The sequence below is a fragment of the Struthio camelus genome, chromosome 5, assembly GCF_040807025.1.
Source record: "Struthio camelus isolate bStrCam1 chromosome 5, bStrCam1.hap1, whole genome shotgun sequence".
In the NCBI taxonomy this organism is placed as follows: domain Eukaryota; kingdom Metazoa; phylum Chordata; class Aves; order Struthioniformes; family Struthionidae; genus Struthio; species Struthio camelus.
In genome coordinates, this window is record NC_090946.1 from 37,988,088 (window position 1) to 38,012,820 (window position 24,733).

A 24,733-nucleotide genomic window follows, 5' to 3' on the forward strand; every position below is an offset into this window, starting at 1 on the left:
TGCAGAGACTACATCAAGCCATAGCCTTTCATGGCTATGGTACTGCTCTCTTGTGAATCGCTTTGTCCTATTGAATTTGCAGATTCCTCACTTAACCATACCAATCAGCTTCTAGCAAACTGATTTAATTTGGCTAGGGAGACTCCCCTGCTGAATTTCTTTCCTTGCCCATCCCAATGTGAATGTCGGGGAGAGACCACAAAATACTTATGCAAGAGCCTTGCAGATGCCCATAGTTAATATGACACTAGAAGACTTCAGTCCATCTCATTGGCTCTCTGGGTTGGGTCAGGTCAGGAGGTTCAAATTCCCAGTCCAAGCCTGCTTGGATGGAGCAGAGGTCATGCACTTCTAACTCTAGGCATTGGCAGCTCTGCAGTAGGGATCTTTAGGTTTTAGTGAAATAGCCATGATTATGGTAGAGTAGGTCTTCGCTAAGATTACAGACTAATGTTTATAGCTGCTTATCTGCAGTCTTCTACAGTCATGCATAACAGTGATGACATACTTACATGGGAAAAGGAGTGATTCAGTAGCATGAGGAGCTGTAGGCAGATAGACAGCTGGTGAATGATGAGGGTGCTGCAATTAGCAAATGGTATACTTGGCAAAAACAAGATGCCTAAAATGACAAATGGTAAGGAACTTGTCTATGTGAACAAACCAAAAGTCACACCTCTTTGTGGGCTAGGGCACTCTTCTATGCCAATAGGACTTTTGTGACTTCCTAGGCATGCTGGGTGTGTGATACTCTTCCAGTTCTGCTTGACCTTTGAGGCCAAGATGTTAAAACTGTAGATTGCTCAGATCAGTGTCTTGCTATCAGTGAAGGATCTGATACAAAGCATGTGGTATGATTAAAGTAGACTAATAGTCTGTCTCTTCTATTGTTTGGGATAGCTGACTTAATCCTAATGTTTCACAGGCATTCAGAATGGCATGCCAGAGGTCTCTTCTTCACTTCCTGTGTGACAGTTTTCTTGTTATTTCTTTCTGCAACTTGAAATAGTGTGGATGGGCCCTGAGGAAACAACTCCTGGGGACAATCCAGGTGCCAGAAGCTATATCCGCTTCTCAGAGAGTCGATTGGGCCCAGCAGTGTGGGGCCTTAATGCTCTGGTTAGCAGTCAGTTGGCTCAGCAGGGAGACCCCAGCTCAAGAAAAATGAAGGAGTGCTCTTTCCTCATAGGCTTTTCTGGATGAAAAATCACTCGTGCCTAGCTTTTAGCAGCCTTTGACCCCAGTTATGGAGTGAAGTATTCTAATGTCTCTATTGGCTCTAATGGCTCTATTTTCTCCATCCGTATATCTGTGGAGAAAGGGGTGCAGTCACAAGGCTTAATAGGGGCAGAGTGATGGTGGAGAAGGAGGGTATTTAATTCCTGCTCAATCCGCTAAACTGGGAAACACTACTCCTCTTGGGCGTAAAACACTACTCCTACTCCTTTTGGTCCCTTACTACATCCTTGCTAATTCCTGGAAAGAACCAAAGGGAATGGGAAACCTCATTTCCCAGTTGAGGCAGATTCCTGTAACTTCTTGGAAATGCGTTTGGTGTGGGTGTTCTTAACTTAAACACCTTCTAGTTTTCTGCCCTACCAGCTCAGAAAACGAAAGTAACTGTGAAAAAACAACTTGTTTAGAGAGGAAACTCAAGAGTAGAAAGTCCTCAGCCCTTTGCACCTTATGGGAGGAGGAGGCAAAAGATAAATACTACCTGGTTCCTGCTGCAGAGTCTGAGAGTTTCTGGCACTGTCTCTTGCACTAGATAAAACCTCATATTGGTTTTCTGTCCTGCCCGTAGAAGTGTCTGAACTATGGTAGCATCTAAATGACTTGGGCAAGGAAGAAAGGCTGCTGACAGTCTCAGGAAGGCACCAAGCAAAGGGGCATTTGGAGAGGTTTTGCATAACTCCTCAGATGAGATCTGTTGACCTCTGAGACCTCCCTTTCTTAAGAAGGGAGGCTTGGGAGCCTGTCCATGTATGTATTTGTACCGGGAGTTACCCGAGTGCAAGCGGGGCGCCCCTGATGTGTGCCAGCCTCCCCTCTGTGTTTAGGAGTGCTGCAGCTTCAGGAGCTGGCCCTGCTCTCAGGCTCCTGGTCTTTGTTCCTCCATGGAAGTAAACGGTGTGGAGCAAGTCAGGGTTGAGGCCTATGCCTTTGACACAGTAGCTGCTCTTAACAGGAGGAGGGAGCTGGCAGAGGCATCTGTTTCAGAGGTTAAGTTTACAGCATGACTGCTCCAAGTGAAAAACAAAGCTGAACTAGTATCATTTTGAGGCTGTTAAAGAGCCAATATAGTCAAGTGACAGAGTTGCCCAACCAGTTTTCTGAAATTGATGCATTTTTGCTGCAGCATGTGCTGTTTTTAGTCAGTCTGGAGAGCTTTCTGGACTTCACCTGCAGTGTTTGTTTTGTAAATAACTTTATAATATAGGATAATCAAAAAGAGAAAAATCCACCAAACCATACTTTTTGCAGCTTTTACTTCTGCTTAATATTTCTAGTAAGTTTTTTTTTTGGGGGGGGGGCAGGGGGGAGAGACCCAGAAGATGTCTTGAACGGTTTGTTTTGTTTTGGCAGACTTCTCTCTAGTCTTAGCGTATGGAAAAATTTGCTTAAGTTGGGAAATGGACAGTCCTGTGAACAGACTGTCATGCTGTGCAAGCATGAGTGTATAGACTGAAAATAGCAAAGAACTTTCTCAATTTCCCAGTCAGGAACTGAAGACCTGCTTAAATACTGGCTTTCAGATTGAAGTGTAAAGTCCAGATGTTCTTAAAATCTGATTGCATCCCTTGCATGTATACAGAGCGATGATGGGTACTTCTAAAACCTACTCTGCTCTCCAACACTGAAATGTGAGTTGGTTTCTATGACACTGGTTTATAAATATCTAATCACTTCCCCTCAAGCATCAGAGATACGTCTCTAAAATATTTTTTCCACCAAAATGTACAACATCTGCTTGTTGCTTAGTTGTAAAACATGCTGAAGAACCTCTGCAATCTTAGACAATCCTAAGGCTGCTTTCTAATTGGTATCTCAACTAGATGACACTGTTACTTGTCAGATTATTAACATAACAGTATCCTAACTGCAGACATCAAATGGAAAAGCTTTATGTCTTATCTGGTGCACTGGGAACAAATCTACCTCTACAGCTTAAGTGGATGCTGCTTCTGAGAAATTACTCTTTCCAGCAATATTTCTGGAGTACTTGTAGCAGCACTCTTTTTGTTTTAGTTTACGACTCTTACTCCAGGGATAGGAAGCATGCAGTCCCTGCATGCTCACCTGGGTCTTGGACTTGCACATATTTTGCAGAAGGTCATGTTACAGTCACTGTGCCTGTTGGTACTCTAACTAGCAAGATCAAAGTTTGTTGACAGTTAAGTATGCTACTGCAGTTCACGGGCCAATATAGCTATCTCTGCTGTCTGACTTTGCCCTTTGTGGTGTGCTTAGCCCTCAGCACAGTCTCTTCTAGTTAGAAGGCAGTGGCTTCTACTTAAGATAAGAAGCAGTTATCTCTTGAATAGATGGAATGAGAGACAAGTTCTGTTCAGCATAAACTTTTTTCCTTGCTCCTGTTTCTCAAACTTGTATTATGTAGAAAGAAATAATTTTTACCTTACCTTGACACTTTCCTCCGAAAAGAAACTACAGCTATATCAGTGACATAGCCACTGTTGTGGATGCAGATGTAGGTATGTCGTTCTGGTTGAGAGGGTAATCCTAATTAGAAACCCTAATTTTTTTCCCCTCAAATCCTACTGTTGGTGTGGAACTTGAAAAGGGATACTGTTTGGAAAGTCTCCACCCCAAACATGATCATGTTTCTATTTTCAAGGTCATTACACAGCTGGTATTATCTCAGTGGAGCTTAAAGAAAAGTTCAGTGAATTCAGACCTAGATTTTTCATTGACTCTGCAGCTATTTGCTCACAGGAGACAAGATGTTCTTCCCAGGTGTGTGAAGAGTCCAAGGCTGTTGAATGTTAATGTCAACGAAATGAACTGTGTCAGATATTCTTTGCATGTTACCATGACTAACTTCAGTCTTCTCTGGCCTTAGGGCAATGCTGAGCTTGGTAAACAGGACACTTGGTAACTCTGTCATTGTTCATTAACTGATCTGTTGTACTGTTGTGTGAAGCTGTTGTTTCTCATCACTGATGACCAGGAGTCCTTCTGATAGTCAAGTGCTAGTTCTCCGTGTGTATGGATAGAGATACATTCCCAATAGCTTTGTCTTGGTGGGACAGAAGCTCAAAATCCTGCCAAAGTTGGGCCACCTTCTCCCTTGCCACTAAAGATAGGGGCCTTCTGAGCTGCCTGTTCTCTACTACAGGTCTGCAGGTGCCAGACTTGGAGCTGGATGTAGGAATGACTATTTAATGAGTGACTTTTAATCCCCAGCTGGCTTCTGTGAGTCTCTAGCCTGGGATAGCTGCCTTTGGTTCTGATTTGTGTTAAGGAATGAGGTGTGCAGCTGCCTCTTCCAACTTTGGAGTAGGAAGCAAGTTCCTCTGAAAAGTAACTGCAGTGGTCTTAATAGCCTTAGCTTTACCCAAGTTAACGTGCAAATAAGCACGTTTACGGAACCAGAGCTTGCTGATCCTCTCCTGGTTCACCAGATGGGACAGATATCAGTTGTTTTGGTCAGAGGGAGCCAGTTCTGTGACCAGAGTGTGGTAGTGGGAACTCCTGCTTCTCCTGGACTTCTCAGGCTGTTTGCAAATGAACCCAGATAACCTTGGTAACTGTTGTGGCATGGAAAGAAGGAAGGGAGGCAAGACCAGCCCATTGAGAGCTTTGGAGATTTAAAGTCTAGCCTGGGGAATAATATCTGGAAGGCAATAATTTATTATGATATATAGGACTTCAATACTTGTAGGAAAACGATGTTGCCTCCTTCTCCAGGAAGCACTGTGGAAGCCTTGCAGTGCTCCTGATCAGTTGAGACTGGTTTGGAGGCTGCTGCAGTGGAGTAGCTGTACTTTCCTCCAGAGATCCCAGCTGCAACATCAGATGCAAGATGTGAAGAATCGAGAGCCTTCGGATGAGCTGCATAGCTAGGATAACGGTGGCTGCTGCATCTAGACTTCTGTAAAGTTAAAGGTTCCTCCTTCAGCCAACAGCAAGCAGGAGGGATAGTAGAAATGAGCTAGCATTTCAGCCATACAGAGCGCTTGGGGTGTTTGTAGGGACAGAGGAATAGCAGCTGGGAAAACTCAAATTCTGGTGCTGTTTTGACTTCTTCCTACCCTGGTAAAAGCTTATTGCATCAGATTCTTCAGCGTCTGCCTTTGTTTTAAATTCCCTGGAGATAGTGGCTGGAGGGTGGTAATAAGGAACAACTGGCCTAAGCACACAGAAAAAACCTGTGGCTGCTTTGTGATTGATCATTTGCTTTCCTTATGGAAAGAGGGTCTGGGGGAGAGGGGATGGTATCTTACAGGCTATGAATATACATTCAAATGTAAACCCTCTCCTACTTGATGCAGAGTGGTTGGAGCTGACCTTCAGAGCTCGCCGCTCTTGCATGTATGCGCACTCTCCTAAAGAATTCAGAAGAACTTTGCACTTGCCTATCAAACATACTGCGATGGTTATTTCCACAAACTAATCTATTCTGGTTTGTGTTAAGGTTGTTCCAGCTTGTCTCCTTCTCCTTTGCCACTCTTGTAAATGAGCCCCTTACTAGCACCATACAGTAACTTGACAGCTTAAGTGCTTCAGCTGCCAGAGCTGATCAGGAAGAAACCTATATTGCAACAGCAAGAATGGTGCTGCAGATGAAGACTGAACTGCTGCTAGCTGCAGGCATGTACAGTCCTGAGCTAAGTGTCATAAATATCACTTCAGTGAGCAGCCAACATACAGTGCTTGCTCGATGGAAGCAGTATAGCATCTATTTCAAGAGAGCAGAATTGCAATTAAAAATTAACTTGGGCTCTCAGCCCCACAGTTGACGTGGTTGTAACATCTGTGCGCATGCTCTTTCCCGTGTTACTGACTGATCATAGCTCTTGGTGCTGTGTGTGGCTGGGAGGGAGAAGCGTTCAGGTTTCTCAATATCATCTGTCCTTTGCTGCAGTCACCTTTTGCGGGAAGGGGATTGGAAGTATCACAGGCTCCTGTTACAAAAATAAATTAATCCCTGAGCTGTGATGGGACTCTTCTGCTGTCACTAACAAAGCAGGCCTCTGTTTGCCTCTCCTCAGACACACGTGTCCTGGATTTTGTGTTCTACGTTCTGGTTTTACTGACTTCCCTTTCAGTGGGAGAAGGGGAAGCCTGAAAACTGGAGGTGGTGAAGGAGACAGGAGGCAGTCTCTTGAGGCCTGCTTAGCCTGTACAGACTTGAGTGTTGATCCTCTCCTGTGGCAAGCCCCAAGGTCCTGAATCAGTTAATGCCTTCCTGGGATTAGTTCTCACTACAGGTTTTAGGGCTGAAGCCAGGCTAAGACTAGGATTAAACTGCACAGAAGCTGACTAGGTTGTATTGACAGTCCGGTATTTACTGCAGCAGTGCCTCAAAACAGCAAACTGTTAGAGATGCAAGAATAATCCTGTGTGCCTTTAAAGGGTGGGAAATGAGAGGCTAAGAAAAATACTGTTATATATGTTGAAGTAGTCTGTCATGAAATCCTCTGCAGAGCTGGCATCAGTCTGGAGAATGACATTGAAAATCAGAGACACGTGGGCAGGATTGTTGAAAAGAATGGGTGGGACTGCTTAGTTAAAGGATGTAATGAAAGCATACAAAAACTCAAATGGTCAAAGTAGTTGAGGTGGAGAGGAAAAAGAGGAAGCAAAGGACAGTGGTGGACAGTCAGTGAAATCAAAAAGTTGGAAAGTTCACATGCATTGCTGCAGGATGTTAAAGCTCAAAACTTGGCCAGCTTTAAAAAGTGAATGTTCAGCTCTGACTGCCACAATACACAGCCAGCACTGGCTGACAAGACTCCAGAGTTTAGCCAAGCGCTACGCTGCTGTGTATAAGAATGAGAGCTGTAGAGATAGAAGTTGCAGGAACTTCTGGTCTAGCTTGTTGAAAAGCTACTGAAATTATGTTGTCCATAGATATGCCCTGTTGTGGTGTCTGTGAATTCATTTGCTTCCAAACCTGACCGTTCTCAGTTTTTGCTCGGCTGCTACTTCTGTACTGCGGTGTTGCAACTCTGTGAGCAGCTGTGCAATTTTAGAAAGTGGGGCTTTGAGGAGTCTCTCTACATTACTGTAGTGAACAAAAGTAAGTTTATCTTCAGTATAACAGAAGAATTGGAAAACATGTAATGTTTCAATATGTGAAATCCTGAAGTATCCTAAAAGCTCAAACAAAAACCCTGGAAACTTCACCTGATTCTCTTCTGAATTGGAAACTGTACTTTAAATTACTTTCTTGTAGCCAGGAGCTATGCAAGAGGTACATCTCCCTGTGGCAAGGGGAGAGGAGTACATAATGTTGCAGTGCACACAGTTGGTTCTTTTAAACCATTAAAGATAATATACTTAAAACAAAAAACAACAAAAAAAACCCAAAAACTTGACAGCAGAGGAGTCCTGAAAGGAAATCTTTTACTCTGTCACCTCCGGTGTATCTTCTTCCAAAGCAGTTCTTGTCAACTTATTTGCCTATTTAATTATCTTAGGAAACTATTATAATGATTCTAACAGTTCTGTAAATCTGTTTTCCTGATTCTGCAAAATAGCATGAGCAGAGTTGGAGATGGGCAGCATAGGGCTATTTAGTGCCGTGCAGCAAATCAGCAAGCACTGGAAACTGTCCCTGAAACGTGAAAATAAGGGGGATTGTGCCTGAGAAAGTGACATCTTCACTTAAAAAGTCTGCTGACTTGTGCAGTAGGTTATCTAGTTTAGCTCTTGGCTATGTTGAAGAGTAGCAAAAACACTCCTTCCCCTCACAACAGACCTTCATCATTGCTTAAGGACCTGGCTGCCTCAGTGTTCTGCTTAGACTGCCAGGCTCCAGTTCGTGATCCTATGAAGAGAGGAGTTGTATTCATGGTGAAGCCAGTAAGCAAGCCAGCTGGATCAGGAAACTGGTGTCTTAATTATCCTCTCCAAGTGTAGTCTTAGCTGTTGGTGTCTGCCAGGATTAATGGCCCGAGAGAATGTTCTGTGATCTCCAGAGGTCCCTTCCAACCTAAACGATTCTGTGATTCTGTAATGTTCCTCATCCTACAGAGGAAAGGAGGAGTAGCACCCAGTTCAAAGGAAGCACCGTTTATGTTCTCCATGCTCAAACACTTATCCCTCTTCTGAGATACCGTTAAGGGAAGTTCTGGTCTTTGGGTTGTCGCTGCTCTCTGAGAGTGAACTGGCATATGATATGTGATAGGATGACTGCTCTAACATGAGCAAGGCTTGTTTAATAAACTTGCTACTGTAATCAAGGGGTGAAAGTCTGCCAACAGGTAGCCATCCATCACTTCTCATAAGTTGGCAGTGATGCAACTGTTGTATAGTGCATCTAACGGTGGAACAGAAGCAGTTCATAGCTGATGAGTGCAGCTGAAGGGACTGAAAATGGGAATACTGTCTGATACTTGGTGTAAACATGGCCCAGAAAACTCCCATAGAAATTTTCCCAGTTGTATTTCAAGGACCTAGTTTTGGGTGTTACTGCCATTAAGATCTTGAGCTTTATGGGCTGCAGCATTCTGATCTGAGAAGGTTAACTGAATTAAAAAATGACTGAGATGATGCTAACCAGATAGTGCTGTAGGAGCTCAGCTCCTTAAGTGCAGCAACTGCTATATATTGGGATTTTGAAGCACAGGCTGTGTCATGACTTGCTGAGACTGTATTTATGTGCCACTTTCCCTTCTCAATAGCATCTTTTTAGGGCTGTGCAGCTGTGGGCGTGGCACAGCCTCAAGCTGGGGCATCCTTTGAAATCAGAGCGGTAGTGTTGTCTTCAGCCAGAGTTCAGGCTCAGCCTCTCTCTTGGTAGCCTGCAAATGACCATTGCTTGACTGGAAGCCTAGTAAATTATAACAGGGCTCACATACCGTTTTAGCTCTGGAATTAACCTGAATATTTAATAGGATTAAGCACAAGCCTTTGCCTGAAGCAAAAGAACATATTGGGCTCCAGTGACCCTTGGTGCGCCCAAGCTGGCAGCAGGCAGCCCTGCTGACCTTACTCCCCGTTGGGGCTGGCTCTTCCCAGGCCAGACTGGTACCTCCAGCCTAGTCTTGCTCTTCCTGTGGCCGTTGATTCTTTAGACGGCATGGTTGGTGTGAAGCAGTCAGCTTGCTAGAGCAAGTTTTAAGGAACTTAGGCCTTCTACTGCCTCCACAGAAAACATAACAGGGCACGAGGGAAGGAGGAGAAGCAGGAAAGCTGACCTCTGAAACAAATTTCCCCACCCCATCTGTCACTTGGCTTTGGTGCTTCCGCAGGAGGAGACTAACTCCAGTAGTGAAGGTGGTCTGCAGAGAATTTCTTTAACTTCTGAACTCTTTGCTATCAGACAAGTGAGAACTGGGGCAGCTTGCAGTAGTACAGATCTATTTACCCTGAAGTCCCATAGTGCAAAGACCTGATGAGGATCCATTGCTGGTATCCTGCTATCTTGCTGCTGGATTTGCAGTAGCAAGAGCCACCTTGCCCTTCTTTCCCCTTATGATCCAGATTTGCCTACGTTCCAGGAATGTTAATTGAACAGAGCTAACTTCAGACACAGTAAAGCTATAAATGCTTTACCATTGACTTGACCCACAGATGATATAGTGAAAAGGAGTGTGCTGTACAAGATGCTCTTTGCAGCATGGATTCTCCTATATGTACCTATACCATGTTCTCTGTATGGTGAACCTGTGTGCTGGAGTTTTGTCTGTTGCCCTGTCTATTTCTTGCTAGTCATCCCACACACTTTTATGTGTTTATGTGGCTGCTACCAACAAGCTGAAACTGCTATCCCATCTCATCAGTGCTCCCACATTGTCTCGAACTTGTGAGGATGGCTTTGGCGATGATCCTGTTGAAAATTTGCCTGCCTTTATTTTGCAAATGAATTGGTTGTATGTGGCTATGGAGCAGACTGCAAAAATCTCATGAGTTGCCAAGTCATCAGGTGTTGACTTGCGCACAGAAAGCTGGATATGATGCTGCCTTTCAAACTAACCTCTTGGTCTTTCTCTTCTGTGTTCCTTCAACTACTTAAAGGAAAAGCGGAGATGAGATTTTCTTGGGGAAGGGACTGGCTTTGTGATCTCTTTCTTCAGATAAGTGCATCACTTTTCTCAGTTGGGACTGGCAGCCACAGTTGGCATTTTGGCTGATGCTGTTAGTGCAAACATAGTGATGGAATTAGCAGCATATCTGTGATTATATCCCTTCTATAACTGCTGCAAGCCCTCTGTCACTCTTCAGGAGATCTTGGCAGCCCTGGCTACTTGCATTAGTAATGACTAGGTTGTCCTATTTTGCTACCCTGAAGAGGCAACTCGGTCTCTGTCAAGAACATGCTTTTTGTGTGCTTGCTCTGAGATCTACCAAGCAATCTAGAGATCCTCGCAGGGTAGGAGTGTTGCTCAGAAACTGCCTGGGGGGACATGATACTAACACATCTGACTGTCTTTCTGCTTTATTTTTAGATCCTGTAAGTGAAAGAAGATGGGGTCTGGCTGCCTAAAAGTCACCAAATACTTCCTTTTTCTCTTCAATCTTCTGTTCCTTGTAAGTATCTTGAGTGTCTGCAGAATGGATAGGCAGTCCTGAACCAAAATTGGTTGGAAAGGTCATTTCTCTGGATGCTGGCTTAGTGTGTAAACAAAACAGCCAGAGTTTTGGAAGAGATGGGGAGGGGAGGGAATCCCTGAAGCTAGGGGACATCACAGCTATTGTGCAACTCCTGGATATATTGAGTAATGCCATTCCCAGTACCCACCTGCGGTGTCTAATGCCCATAGGTCCCTTCAGTGGGAAAGGAGGACAGAGGCTACTTGGTTTTGTGGAAGAAGAACAGTTGTAACCTATTTCTCTGCCACATCTGGAGCAGCAGCTGAGCTGCCCCTGAACAGCCAGGCTACAAAACCTGCCGAGTAACGGAAGTGCCTTCTTAAACAGGCTAGACAGGCTTCAAAGAACAGCTCTAATTTCATTTCAAGTCCCAACGGCTGGTTTTGATTTTTAACAAGTTGACTTAGTCCAAGTCGTCTATCTGAAATGGAATTTGGAGGAAGGGGGGGGCCTGGGGCAGGCTTGTTTGAAGAACTGAGGCAGCCTACTGGATGGAGTCATTTCTGAGTGCGAGCCTTAGCAAAAGATCCAGTCTGAGCTCCTTTTTGGATCAGAGTAGGTTTGGAAGAGCTTATGTTTTGAGGGAGGTGGAGTGGCTTGACTGCGTGACCCCAGTTCAGCTATTGTCCTTCCTCCCACACACGTTCTCACATGCATCCTTTTGTGAAGTTTAAGTAGTGTATCATCTGAACAGAGAAACCAGTGTGGGCTAGGGGTGGTGCTGTCGATGCTGCCCTTCTGAAGTGAGATGGTGTAGTTGGAAAGGATGTGATTTCAGGTTTCATCATGTCATCAAGAAAACAGGGCTATCTTGTTACCCCTTATCCAGCAAATAAGGGGAAGGAAGGACCAAGATGGGAGGGAGGGAAATCAAGCATGACAGGATGAGTACTGTTTTCTAATCTCTGTCCCTGAACATAGCTGCACTCTTACTTTCCGTGTTGTTTTGCTGTGCTACAGATGCTGGAGCACAAGCTCAAGGTTTGCAAGCGGCACATCTGGATCTGGTTTCCCTTGGCTTGGTCTGCTGACTCTTTCCTCTCCATGTGTTGCTTCCATCCTAAGAATATTTAGTTCTGGTCTAAGAGCCAAAGGTCAGGGATGCTCCATGCATTGATGGGGAAGACTTTGGGGGGAGGGGCAAGTGCTCCTTTTAAAGCATCACTAGAGCTTTCACATTTTCACTTGGCCCACTTTAAGGATGGGGAGAGTCCAAATGAGTCCTGTATGGCCCTTCTTCCAGCTAGTGCAGGACTCCTCTGAAGAAGTATTAGCATCCAGGCTATCTCATCTCATGAAACGATGACACACACACACACACTTTTTAGTCTTCCTGCCTGCCTTTACCCCAACTGTAGATCCAAGTTAGTTTCTGAAGTGGTGGACTCAAATGGCTTATAGGGTAGCCACAGTCTGTATTTGAAGTAAGTGCTGTCCTTTATTTTCTTTTTTAAGGGAAGCTTGACCTTCACTGTATCTACCTGCAATATGTGTCAGAGAGGAAGCAGTAGGGAAAAGAGGTGGTATTTTTAAACCAGCTCATAGACGGGGACACTACCTAACCCCTGTATAGAGAAAGTTCTCTTCAGGAAGCCCAGCCCAATATAGGAGGGGAAGGGTAGGAAAGTCAACAGCCTGAAGTACTGTGCTGCCTTACAATATTGTTGCTGCTGTTGCTGGATGCTTAAGCAGTAGTTGTGGCATGTCTATTCCACATCACCCTCCTCTTCCTTCACTGCTCAGCGAAGGCATGGTTCTGGGCAGCCTTTGGGGATAGCTGAGGTGTCAGGAGGCAGAGTGCAACTGCTTTGTCAGGTTGATCCAGGTCTGGGCTGAAAAGCATTTTCTTATATTCTGCAAGACTTTGGGGGGGATTGTGGGTGTCATTTCCCTCCATGGGTTCTTGGGGACCCTCAGCCCCCTGGATTTGGTTGCAGGTGATGGGAAACAGCTGTTCTCTGGAACACTTTCAGCTGTTCCCTGTCCTATGCAAAGCCTATTCCAAAAAAACTCTTCTGGTTTAGCAACCAGCCCTTCTCGGTGGAAAGGTGAACTGATATCCTGAGCTGTGTCTGGAGAGTATAAGTTCAAGGTGGGATTGGAGGAGGTCTCTGTCTGACCGTGGAGAGAAGCTGCTTTAATAAATTCTTTAGTAAGCCTGCCTTTCAGCACAGGGCCTGTCTTCCCAAGCTGCTCTGTGGAGAGGAGGTCCTTAAAGCTGCTGTGTTCTGGTGGGGAACTTGATGCCTCTTCAGAGTGAGGATTTGGAGCACGCTTCTGTCTCAACAGATGGCATGCTTTTTGCACACACCTGATATTGAGAAGGGCAGCATCCATTATTCTCCCAATGGCAATAGCATGTAGTTGACACGAGACTTTTTATGGTTGCTCAAGGTCTGGATAGAGATTCTCAAGGTTATACGATGTAAGTGTTCCTAGATCAGCATTATTAGGGTAGAGAAACTGCTTCTCTGTAGTTGCTATGAGCTCCCAGCAAGGACAGGTTCTGCGTACCTCATACTGGTTTACCGTTAGGTGTTGAGTTTTGTTATGGAGAGCATCTGGCTGTGATCCCCAGAAACTGTTCCTATCCCTTCCCCTGACCTGCTAAAGCTTATGTTACTGTGTCTAGGCTAAGGTCAGTCAGGCCCCAGAGTGAAAGTTGTACGCTGGGCAGTTATTCCAGCTCATTTGTTTTCCACTGTCAGCTTAAGGTGACTGTTTTTTTCTGTACATCTACACTGATTGCACAAAACTCCCATGCTTGCACAAATATGAATGTTAATGCTGGTGATGGAGTTCTCTGTCTGCTCTGGACCCTGAACTGAGCCTCTGTGATTGTATCCTGTGCAAGTCAGCCCTCTTTTGTCTAAAGTGTGTTCTTCAGCCTGGCTTCAGCCTTTAGAGACACCAATAACTCATTTGGAAGCTAGTCAGTTATTGCAATAGCACCTCTCCACAGTGAAGAGGACTGTGAGAAGGTCCCTTGCTAGCTGAAGTAGTTCAGGGACTTAGTGGTGTTTTGCAGCCTCAGAACCTTACTTCAGGGAAAGGTTTGACCTGCTTTGATTAAAGGGAAGACGGTTGTTTGGACTGCTTGCCTACTTCCTTCAAAGGATGCCAGAAATGTAAGCCTAGGGTATAAGCTCAGTTTATCTAGGTCTAGACTTAACGTGTCTCTTCCATCATAGGTAGCAAACATGGGCCACAGTAAATGTTTCCCCTTAAAGGGAAAACAGTTCCCTCAAGTAAGTTTAGCAGCCTCTGGAAACTATTTGTTTAGACTGTATGGCTGCCTGTCCTACTTACAACAGTCCTGTATTTGGAGCAGAGGGCTGCCTTAAACAAAGCTTCAGGTTTGAGACCCCTTCTGTTGGCCGCTCTTTGCCAGGCTGAGATCCTGCCTCACACAATCTGAGCCTGAAGGAGGGTGGTATTGGAAGAGGACAGCCAGAGACCCACAGCTGCTGTTTCTGGGAAGGCATGTTGGCTCCATCACTGAAGCAGCTTGTCTTGTGGTGATGCTGACAGTGGGGCTTCCCTTGGGCTCGGGCTCATTTGGGCTTAAAGTTCAGTAACAGCTTAATGTTGCAATGCCCATGTTCGCTAGGTTCTGCTTTAGGAAACTGCCTATCTGACTGTCCGTTTCCTGCTGCCTTTGGCCCTGTGATCGAGGGAGCTGCATCCTTCTGGCTTGGGCTCTGAAGGGATCTTGCTGAAGTCTTGTCCCCTGGGGTGGGGAAGGGACATCCACATTCCACCTCAGTGATTTAAAGCGCTGGAACAGATGAATTCAGTTCTATGGGAGGTGGACAGAATTCCTTTACAGAGGGTCTGAAGCCAAGCTAGTGGTAGAAGCAGCTTTGTTATGCTAAGCAAACTCCTCTAGATACTGAGAAGAGATATTATCCTGCTAGGAAATAACAATAGCGTTAATGAGACTGTTTTCTCCTTCTGTTTTCTTTCCTCTCTGTCTTGCCCCATTTAGCATTTTCCACAGCAGCTCCTGGCAAATGCATGAGTTGGGGACTAGAGCAAAGATCAGAGTCAAAACAGGCCTTGGATAGTACGGGTACCTCATAACAAATAACTTCCCAGGAACTCGGCTCAGCAGGAGTTCTGTGTTTTGTCAGCAACAGCAAAACTTAGGTGACATTTTAGGGTCAGTGAGCCAAAAGAGATGTCACATACAGCCTGGTTTACATCTTTGTTCAAGACAAATATTTTATTAAGACTATGGGTTAAATATGAGACTGTCTCTCAAATTGTAAATTCAGCAGTTCCTGGGAATAGCAAGTTTGAGAGGAGTGTTTTAGGAGTTTCCAGCTGTTGTATGTTCCAGAGGCGTTTCTGGTTTGATCAGCTGCTCCAGTGTAGCTGTACTGTCATGCAGCATGCAACGCAGCCAGGGGTGATTCTTGTTGCTGCCATCTTGTCATTTTTCTGGGAAACAAGTTACATGCTTTCAGCAGCTAAGTCAGTCGTCTTCATCCATCTTCAAGTACTGGGAACTTGTTTGGTGAGTTTCTAATCCCGTTCCCAGAGCTAACGGCGTGTTATGCCTTATGCCAAGCCAGCTTATTTCAGAGTGTTACTATATCTGAGCTCTGAAAAGTTTCCTCATGTGAGGAGCTGAAGCATAGTATAAACTTTCAAAATGCAAAGATGATGCTTGTCCCCACAACCCTGTCTGCTAGCTTGCTTCAGATGATGGTTTGGCTTTTCCCTTGTCTCTCGGATAACTGTACTCTAATGAAGTACAGAACTCTTGACCCTTGTTGACTTAGTACTATGCTTCATTCTGTCCTGAAATCCTGCTGATGTAAGAACCACCACCTGCAGCTCCTCTCTTTTGGAACCACCTCACTTAGACTCCTATTGTCCCTCCCCTGTTTCTTCAAAGTCTGTTTTAGATCTTTGCCCAGCAAGTGGCTTCCAGCCTTTACCACTTCTAATTGGTGGAATGGCACAAGTTTCAGCTTCTTATCAAACCTGAAGACTTGCAGGCTTCTCAGCAAAGAGACTTTGTTATGCTACTGTAGTGCTCTGATCCTCATTTGGGAGCTGTGATGACCTACATGCAAACAGCTCACAGAGCAGTATCAAGCACTGTGATATCCAGAAACTAAAATGAGGATGTTCCTCCCCCCCCCCCCCCCCCCCACTTCAGAACAAGAGCTGGGAAAGCTGTATATCTCTTGCTTTCCTGATTCTGTGTCTGGATTCATCTGAGTGCTCGCAGGAATATATTGCTCTGCTAATCCTTGCCCTAGATAGACTGTGTGGTGAGTGAGACAGGGACCATGGTTGTTGTTTTGTAATATTTCATTTTCTGTTGGTGGGAAGATAACATAATGTTTGTTGGAGTGCTTGGAGGGCTGGGGTATTCTGGTATAAAGCAGGGGCACAAGCCAAAATGCCTAGGCCTGACTTGGGAAGGGACACACTGTGTAAAGCACTTCAAGGGAACCTGCATGCAAAGGTGAATTTTTACATTTATGGGTTGGAGCCATAATATATAATATGATAGAGTCTGGCAAACCCTAGATTTCCTTCCCGGGAAGGTTCCCGCTGTCAGATACCTAATCCTTTGGCTGCTAGTTCTCAGCCTGGTCCATACGATCAAGGTTTTCTCTATTCAAAAGATTTTTTTAATCATATGTGTTAGATACTTGTCAGTTCTTTACAGAAACTGAGTGGTGTTACCTTGTGCTTCTCTAGACAGCAAGGTTTTAGCAACATGGGCCTCTTCTCACCAGACTCTTTTGAACTACCATCCTGTACAACATCATGTACTACTAAAATGCTGTGTGAAGAACTGCCAAGCAGAACCTGGGGCTCCTGTGCAGTTGGCTGAGGCTGTCTTCCTGAAGCAATGCTAATCCTGTTTACTTTGGGAGGAGTACCACGGGGGAGATGGGTCGGAACAGCAAAAGAGTGATTGTTTCTTCTCTGGAAGTATGGGGAAGGGTGGCTGCTTCTTCTTACTTGTGTAAACTAATAAGCTAGCGCTATATATATATATATCTATATATATATTTTTTTTTCCCTGCTTTCTCAGATCCTAGGTGCTGTGATCCTGGGTTTTGGAATATGGATTCTGGCCGACAAAACCAGTTTCATTGCAGTTCTACGTAAGACTGTGCTTATTCGTCTTCTCCCTCCTTCTGAACTGACTCTAGTCTGGGGCTGCGCATGACCGTGACGTAACTTGGGGGTGACAGTGTGGTTGTGTGACCTGTGCAGCAACCTGGTGTATAAGCAAGATAGAACTCTAGCAAGGAACAAGGTGAAAGGGAGAAACACTGGAGAAACAAGATTTTTCCTACTCTCATGTACTGCAACACCAGGGTCACAGTGAATGACACCATTACCTCTTGACCCAGCAATGCAGAACACTAGTCCTTTCTTACATTTAAGATGAAATATTTCATCTTATTTTCACTGTGTGCTGTGTTCTACAACAGCTTCCTCATTACCATCCTGTCCTGAGGCCCCCAACACTTTAATATAGTTTTGCTATGGGAGTCCCCTAAGTTCCCACTAGAATGATCTATTTCAATTCAGCTACTTAAAATGCAAAAGGAAGAGGATACTTGGTTTTACTTTCAGTGTACATGAAGCAGCAGTATGTAGTACACCCTTGTTCCTAAGCAGTAGAGAATGCAAATCCAAATGAGGGAGGGAGGAGGTGTGGGGCTGGGAAGTCTTTAATACCCTGGCTTCTAAAATGCATTAGATGGTGCAGACTTCACAAGGGACTACCCTGAGCATCAGAGGGGCTTTTTGTCACTGCACATGTGGTGGGCTAGCTTTCTTCCCCTTTGAATCAGTCAAGAGAAGCAACCTGAGTCAGACCAGAGGGACTACCTTTTGCAACAACAAAAAAACTGAACTAGCTTAGCTGAGCCTGAGCTTTGCATTTCTATAAGCAGATTCTTACCAAATGAGTAGCTCAGCTCCCTTTTGCAAGGTTGTCTTCCTTTGTGCCTTTCTCTAGAGGGGACTTCAAACAGCTTTTTTTGCTCAGCAAATCTGGTTACTCGTTCCCACTATCTGCAGACTCACTGGCTTGGACACCTGTTTGGATGCAGCAGGACAGTAGCATACATGTTTGCAGCCCCAATTCCTTTTGCCCAAGGAATGAGTAGTAGTGGTATTCATAGCTCTGTTCCCAACTACAATCCTGCAGGTGGCTTTATCTTCCCAGCCCTGACCGCTCTGGCCTCACTCTGGAAGATTTTAGGTGGAGACAGCACCCCAGTAATGCCAGAATGCACCAGACGCTGCTGCATGCTCTGTTTATTGTGCTGGGGCATCTGACTTGCTGCTGCAGTATTAGATGGGCAAGAAGCACAGTAAGGGGTGGTGATTAATAAAGTGGGGGCAGGAGTAGAAAGGTACTTCATGCAGCTAGCCAAAAAGGAGCTTACCAGGGCCTGGCTGTGTGCAGTACCATTCGCAGACTGAGAACCTGTTTAGTACTGCTGGTTCTGCAGCTGTTCCTCCAGGCTAATGGGTGTTGCTGCCATTTGTGAAGGTACTAGGTCCCTGGTTTTGGCTCTGTTTCTTCCCATTTTACCCAGAATCTCTGCTAAGTGAGCGCTTGAGGCTTTAGCTTCCTTCCTGGCGATTTCCAGCCTCAGCTATTTCTCCCTGCCCCCTCACTTCCTTTCCCATGCCTACCCCTCTTTCCCTCTGCTTTAGTAACCCTGGCGGTGTGGGAAGGGAGCTCTGCACAGCAGGGCATTCCAGCCTGCTGCCAGAGGGGCCTGTTGTACTTGTTTGGCTGCCTGCCCAGCTCAGGAGAAAACATGGAGCAACAGCAAACAGAGTAGGAGTTTTCCTGCCGGCAGAGCCTTCTTTTGCAAGATGAGATGTATTGCAGATGAGAAGCACAAATCCAAATTCTGCTCCCACTACCACTGTGATTTCTTTGAAGGGCTTTGGAATTGGAAATACCTTTTTCTTTCTTTCTTCTAATGAGAAGCTGACTAAGCAATTGCTTTCTAGCACTACAGGTGTGCTATAACCCAGGCACTTGAAAACTCATATCATGGCTGAGTAGATTCTGGGTGAGGGTATAATATAGTTTTGTGAGGGCCGCTAAAATCAGATGGCAGCTCTCATAAGGCTGCTGCTGCTTTAAATGCTTTGCAACATCAGGGCCTAACCTGCACAGTAAGAGTCGCATAACTGGTGGGGAGGGAGGAGCAGGACTGTTTACCGTTCTGATTTCTGTGACGTTATATCCAGCCAGGGAGATCCTGGCCTGGAAATGAATCAAGGATAAAATGTCCGAGTTGACCAGTGCAGTAAACAGTCCTAATTTTCTAATACCTGGTCTCTTTCCTCTGTTCAGCACATTCTAGTGGGGAAAAAGTTTTGGAGCTGGTCAGTGACTTCTACCAGGTATCAGATATGGGGGGGGAAGTGTGCGTGGGGAAAGAGTATTAGTCTAGATTAAATTACTCTCTCTTCTTAACCTATTTCCAGAGGAGCTCAGAGGAAGCTTGTCTCCTAGGACTTCTTTCCAGGAGACTAAAAGCTGAACTCTAGGAACATTATTTTCATTAATCACTGGATGCCCAGAATTCCCCTACACTCTGCAACTTGCAGTTTTAAAAATGTCTGATGGTGAATGAGGTTTCTGATTACTGTTTCTAGACAAGAGTATATCTCTGTGACTTTTATGCCATAACGCTTGCTCCTTCCAATCCTGCTCTGCAGGAAATGTTCCTGGGATGAACCCAAGTAAAGGTTTTTTTCTTCTGTTGCTTGCAGAACTAAATGTTGAGGGAGGAGGACTGACAGCACCAGCATGCATCAAAAATAATGCTACCTAAATGTGGTTGAAAAAGTGAGAATGGGAAGGCATAGTAATTCCAGACAAGGGTAGGGGATAGCCAGGAGAATGTGTAGGAATAGTTAGACTTGAGTACGATCCCTATTTTGATCCTGGAATAGTTCCTATTTGCAGGGGTCACATACAGGTGGTGCAACAGCTTGCAGTGAGCGCCTGCTCACAAGCCATTTAACACCAACTTGTCATAGTCTACGCTCAATGCTAGCTGTAGCTACTGTGTAATGTTTCACTCCACTGTGTTTGCATGTCCCACTCTGGACTGCAAGTGGATAACTAAAAACAGAATGGCTGGAGCAAAGAAGAGCACATTAAAATGAAAAGCTAAACCAAAAGGAGTTTTTTAAGACTGGAAAAATAGCTTTGCTGAAGGTAGGAAAGGAGGGAGTTAATGAAGAAAATACATAGTGGTGATGGGGTAGTATATATTTGTTTACCTTATTCTCACTCATATGCATGCATTCATGAGGAGTTTTAAAATCCACTAAGCAGCTAACTTCCTGTCTTATTTGGAGAGACCTGGAGTCTTCATGTCTGTGAGATGATGCAGATCTGCAGGTCTTTGCCTTTGAAGCCTTCCCTCATCAGAAGACACCCAAAAGCAGCATTCTGCCCCTGCAGTTGATATGCCTCTATGCAGTCTTTCTGTAGTCAACATCAGATGATTGAGTGGATATGTAGGCAGTTATCCAGATAGTGATGGCAAATGTAATTTTTGTCAGTGGCTCATTTTGTCCCCTTTCCTGGCCCCTACAGAGACCTCATCTCCCTCCCTGAAGACTGGTGCATACATCCTCATTGGTGTTGGGGCTGTCACCATGCTGATGGGGTTCCTGGGCTGTCTTGGAGCAGTCAATGAAATTCGATGTCTCTTGGGTCTGGTGAGAGAATTCATTGCTACCTTTCGATCCACTGTCTGATACCTCTCCTGCAGAGTATTTATTGGGTTGTAGCTTGGGGCTCAGGACTCCTGGGGAGGGTACTTGTGCCAGGTCAGCTCAGATCCAGTACTTTATATCTACTTGCACCCCTTACTCTCCAACAGTCAACAAGCTGCCATCAGTGGTTCCTGAAACATCACTGATGATGAGCTAGCAGCATGACTCTGAGAAATGTGAGGATCTCACTGACAACATTTTTCCTGAAAAGAGTGGATAGAGGACTGCTGAACTGAAGAGAGAAGTCCTGAGTGAACCTCTGTCCTCCCCCCGCCCCAACCTCTTCACATCTCTTTCCAGTTGGCGTTTAGCTCTGTGCTCTGCAAGGACAAGTATCAAGAGCAGTAAGAGAGTGAGAAGAGTTACCAGCTTCCTGCTGTGCTGCTAAGTTCAGCTTTGGTGGAAAATGCAATAGACAAGAGAGACTCGAACGTCCTGTATGTCAGGACCTCCCTTCAAATGGTTCATCTATACCAAATTTTCTGACTGATGGATGTAAACCTCAGCCTGCTACTTGTCTCCTGCTTATTCAGAGTGCGTGTATATATAGGATACCAGATACAGCTACATTGTGTGTCCTGGCATTAGGAATGTCTCAGTGTTCACTGGAAGTGGACAGAGCCCCACCAGTGAGAGCAGAATAGACTGGGAATGGAACTGGAGTGGAAGAGGAAGTCCCAGCTGGGATGACACGTGCAGATGCTTCTCCCTCCTGAAGTTTTCCTGTTGTTGACCTGGTGGGAGAGGTGCTGAAGTGTACTGGCCAGGAAGCTGGGGAGGTTGGTTCTAGCTGCTGATTGTACTTGTGAACAATCCAGAACTTTAGCCTGTCACTGGGGGGAGCGTTTTGTTAGCAGAGCTTGCCTGCAGGGAAAGATGTTGGCTAGTCCTTGTGACTTTTCCTGTCCGTGAAATCTCACCAGAACTTGTTGCCTATGCACAGACCTTTCTAAAGGCTGATGGTGCTCGCCTCTTCTGTATTGTTTCTAGTACTTCACCTGCCTGATGGTGATCCTTATAACTCAGGTGGCTGCTGGGCTGATCATCTACTTCCAGAAAGAAACGGTGAGTGTTTCTAACTGTATGTGCCTGTCTTGCCTGTATTTTTGGTTTGTTTGGGGGAGTGGGGAATGCCTGGAAATTCTCTCTTCTAGTCTGGGTTATGCCATTAGCAGGGATAGCTGGATTCTTCATTTCCTTCCAGCTCAGCTGCTTGCTGTAGTTTGCTTATCATGCATCTGCCAGGCCCAGTAATACTACTTTCTCAAAGGGCAGGATGCTCTGATTGCTATGCAAACTTTATTTTTGGGAACAGTAAAAAGAAATTCCTGAAAGGCTTTGGACTACAGCTCCTCTTGGTCCTGCTACAAACCACTATTTCGTCATGTGGTAATGGTTATTACCGTGGTGCCATCACTGCTGCCTTGGCAAGTTATCAGTCTCAGCGTATTGCTTTTCTGACTGGCCTCCTTCCTTGTGTCATCTTGCTTCATGCTGTAGGACTGCCTCCCAGTTTCCAGCCCTTCTGTAGTTGTATGTGAAACTCTCTGTGGGAGAGCTGTCCAGCTTTCCCCCAGACACTAACCCAGTGTCCAGTGGGTTCTGTACTACAATTTGAGTTAAGAGCCAAGAGATTTTAACAGCTGAAGTGAATCTCTTTGCCAGGAATGCAGTTGCACAGCGTAGCTTGAAGAGAATAACTCTGCGCTGCAGCTTTGCATTGCAACATTCAGTTCTGACTATAGGTTCCCTGGTCAGGGCAGTGCTCTGTCAGGCCTCTCTGACTGCTCAGTGGCTACACTGGGAGTCATATGCACACAGTGGAAACGAATTATAACTGTGGTGTCTCTGCTGGCTTTTGTCCTGGTACATAGGTTGTTGGTAGCAGTTGTGGTAATCGTGTCTTTTGCCGTGTAACTATCTATCCATGCCACCGCAGTGTGCTGTGCTTTCTTCTCCTGAGCTGACCTTCCTGCTAGGTGGTTACAGAAAACAGGTGATTGAGAAGTTATGGATGGGGCCTGGTGGTAGAGTTTGTGGTGGGAGGGGAAGCGCCTGTCTCTGGTGTAGCTAATAGCTTTGTACAGGTGGCCAGGGTGATTGTGAGCAGCTGTTGGCTGTTTTTTTGACAAATGTGGTGTGAATATAGCTTGTTTTCTGTGCTGGCTGGAGCTGGAAGAGAAACTGAAATGTTGATTAGCTGGTATGTAAAGTTACAGCTTCAAACAAGCTGCTGATTCTTAGCAAACGTATCTGATTAATGCAAAGGAGGAGGTGTGGGGAAGGGTATTTCCCTGCAGTGGGGACATTTTGGACCGTAAAGTTCTGCACCTCCCCCAGTATTTCTCCTTTAGCTTTCACTTTGTAAAACGCCTTTTTTTTTTTTTTTTTTTGAGCTTCAGGTCTTTCTTTGGGCTTCAGCCAGGCCAAGGAGGGGATGAAAGCACTAGGGAATATTTTGCACAGCTTTTAGAGCCAGTGGGGCGCTCTCATGTCAGCAGTTTTGTGCTGAGTTCATCACCCCCCCCCCCCCAACCCAGCAGAGGGGCAGAGGAGCACTGGGCTTCCTAACTCAACCTTCAGATGCTCTTGTGCAATCCTGAGTGAGCAAAATCTATGGAAGAGCCTCTCTAGAGCCCCTCTGCTTCAGGAATCCTGAAGTACCTGCCCAGAAGACTAAAAGATACTGTTTCAGGAAGGTCTCGGCTGAAACCTCCTACACACTGGTTTGTGGCTGCGCTTCAGTGATGCTATGAATGTTGCTCTGCTTCACTTGATGCACGTCATCTCAAGGCAGTTCAGAGTACGGTGAAGCAGACTGAAAACCAGTCCCTAGATGTGCATTGTGTTCTCCATGATTATTTCTTTTTTTTAACTTCAGGAACTTGGCTAGAAATAAAACAAAGAATAATGAGTGGATTCACTTGGATCCAGAGTGTAGCACAGATGATACTCTTCCACTTATTGTTATTGAAATCCTTATTTCTGTACTGCACAGGGTAGACAGGCTTATTGTTGCATTCTTCCCTGTCCTGCCTCCTCTTGATTAGTAACTACTGAACAAATTCACTTGTTTGCCTGTATCTCTGGCCTTTTCAGGGCTGATGTTTTTGCTGGGCTACCTATTCACGATCAGAGTCAAAATCTCCTTCCATCCTTGACCCAAGGAATTATGCTGAAATAGACTTAGCATAACTGTAAAATGTTGAACTCTGACAGGAAGGCTGCTGTTTTGCCTCCCTCAAGGGCACTGCTAGAGGAATGCCCCATCAGATTGGCACTGTCCAGTACTACCAGGAGGATTTTGGTGTAACATCCCACTTTGTACGTCTCTTATACATTGAAACTTGTGGGGTGGGGGTTTTTGTGAGGAAGACAAAATAACGTTGTCACAAATTTGGCAAATGGCATCCTGCTTTGCAAGCTGGGTGTTGCTGCTCAGCTACATCTCCTTGGATCACAAGATTCTAAGCGTGTGAGAGTCCCAGTAATGTGTCTCTGGCCTAGTTCATGCAGTTCTCTGAAGCTTGGCTCTAAATGCCTTAAGCAAAAGGAGAGCAGTGTTCTTTTGGGAATTGTCCTACTTGCTGTCTATTGTTTGCAGCAAACAGGCCTGTGTGATCGTGTGCAGCCACTTGCCTGGGGCTATAGAGTATGCACTAGCTGAGGATCTTAAATGACTGGGGGATGAGGGCCCCCTCCCATTGTTGAGTCTGTTTTCATGTGCAGACTAGATGCTAATAAACATGAGGAGGAACAATCTAGCTTGAGTCCCAGACAGAGGGACAGGCAAGATGACCCACAGTGTCTGACAGTGGAAGAAGCCCCCATGATTCATTCTGTGATCAAAACTGGAATCAAAGACCTACATTCTGGCCTCTGGTCTCCAGCTTTCTCCTGGCTCCCTTCTTCTGTAAACCCATGTGAAAGGAAGGCTGGCAGTCCTGCTGCTTTCTGGCAATCACCTGTAGGCTTGATGTCTAAGCTTTGACTTTCCATGCTGTGGAGTGGGGAGCTGGGGGCTGTGCCTTCTGATCCTGGGATGCTTAGTGCTCTAAAGCAGCAGGAGCCCTGAAAGCAAGGGCAGCAGTTTCTTGGAGCCATCATGCTCCACACAACATTGAATCCTGACAGACCTTTAATGAGAGAA

General features: G+C 45.4%; 1 protein-coding gene across 4 annotated transcripts in view; it reads left to right on the top strand.

Annotated features, from left to right (window-relative positions):
* CD82 (CD82 molecule) overlaps positions 1-24,733 on the top strand; it is a 46,232-nt gene that overhangs the window by 10,643 nt on the left and 10,856 nt on the right. For all 4 annotated transcript variants that reach the window (XM_068945568.1, XM_068945569.1, XM_068945570.1 and 1 more), the window contains 4 exons: positions 10,638-10,719; positions 16,844-16,916; positions 20,402-20,526; positions 21,574-21,648. In XM_068945568.1, the coding sequence (XP_068801669.1) occupies positions 10,657-10,719; positions 16,844-16,916; positions 20,402-20,526; positions 21,574-21,648 (336 nt within the window). In that variant the 5' untranslated portion in view covers positions 10,638-10,656. The remainder of the gene's footprint in view (positions 1-10,637; positions 10,720-16,843; positions 16,917-20,401; positions 20,527-21,573; positions 21,649-24,733) is intronic.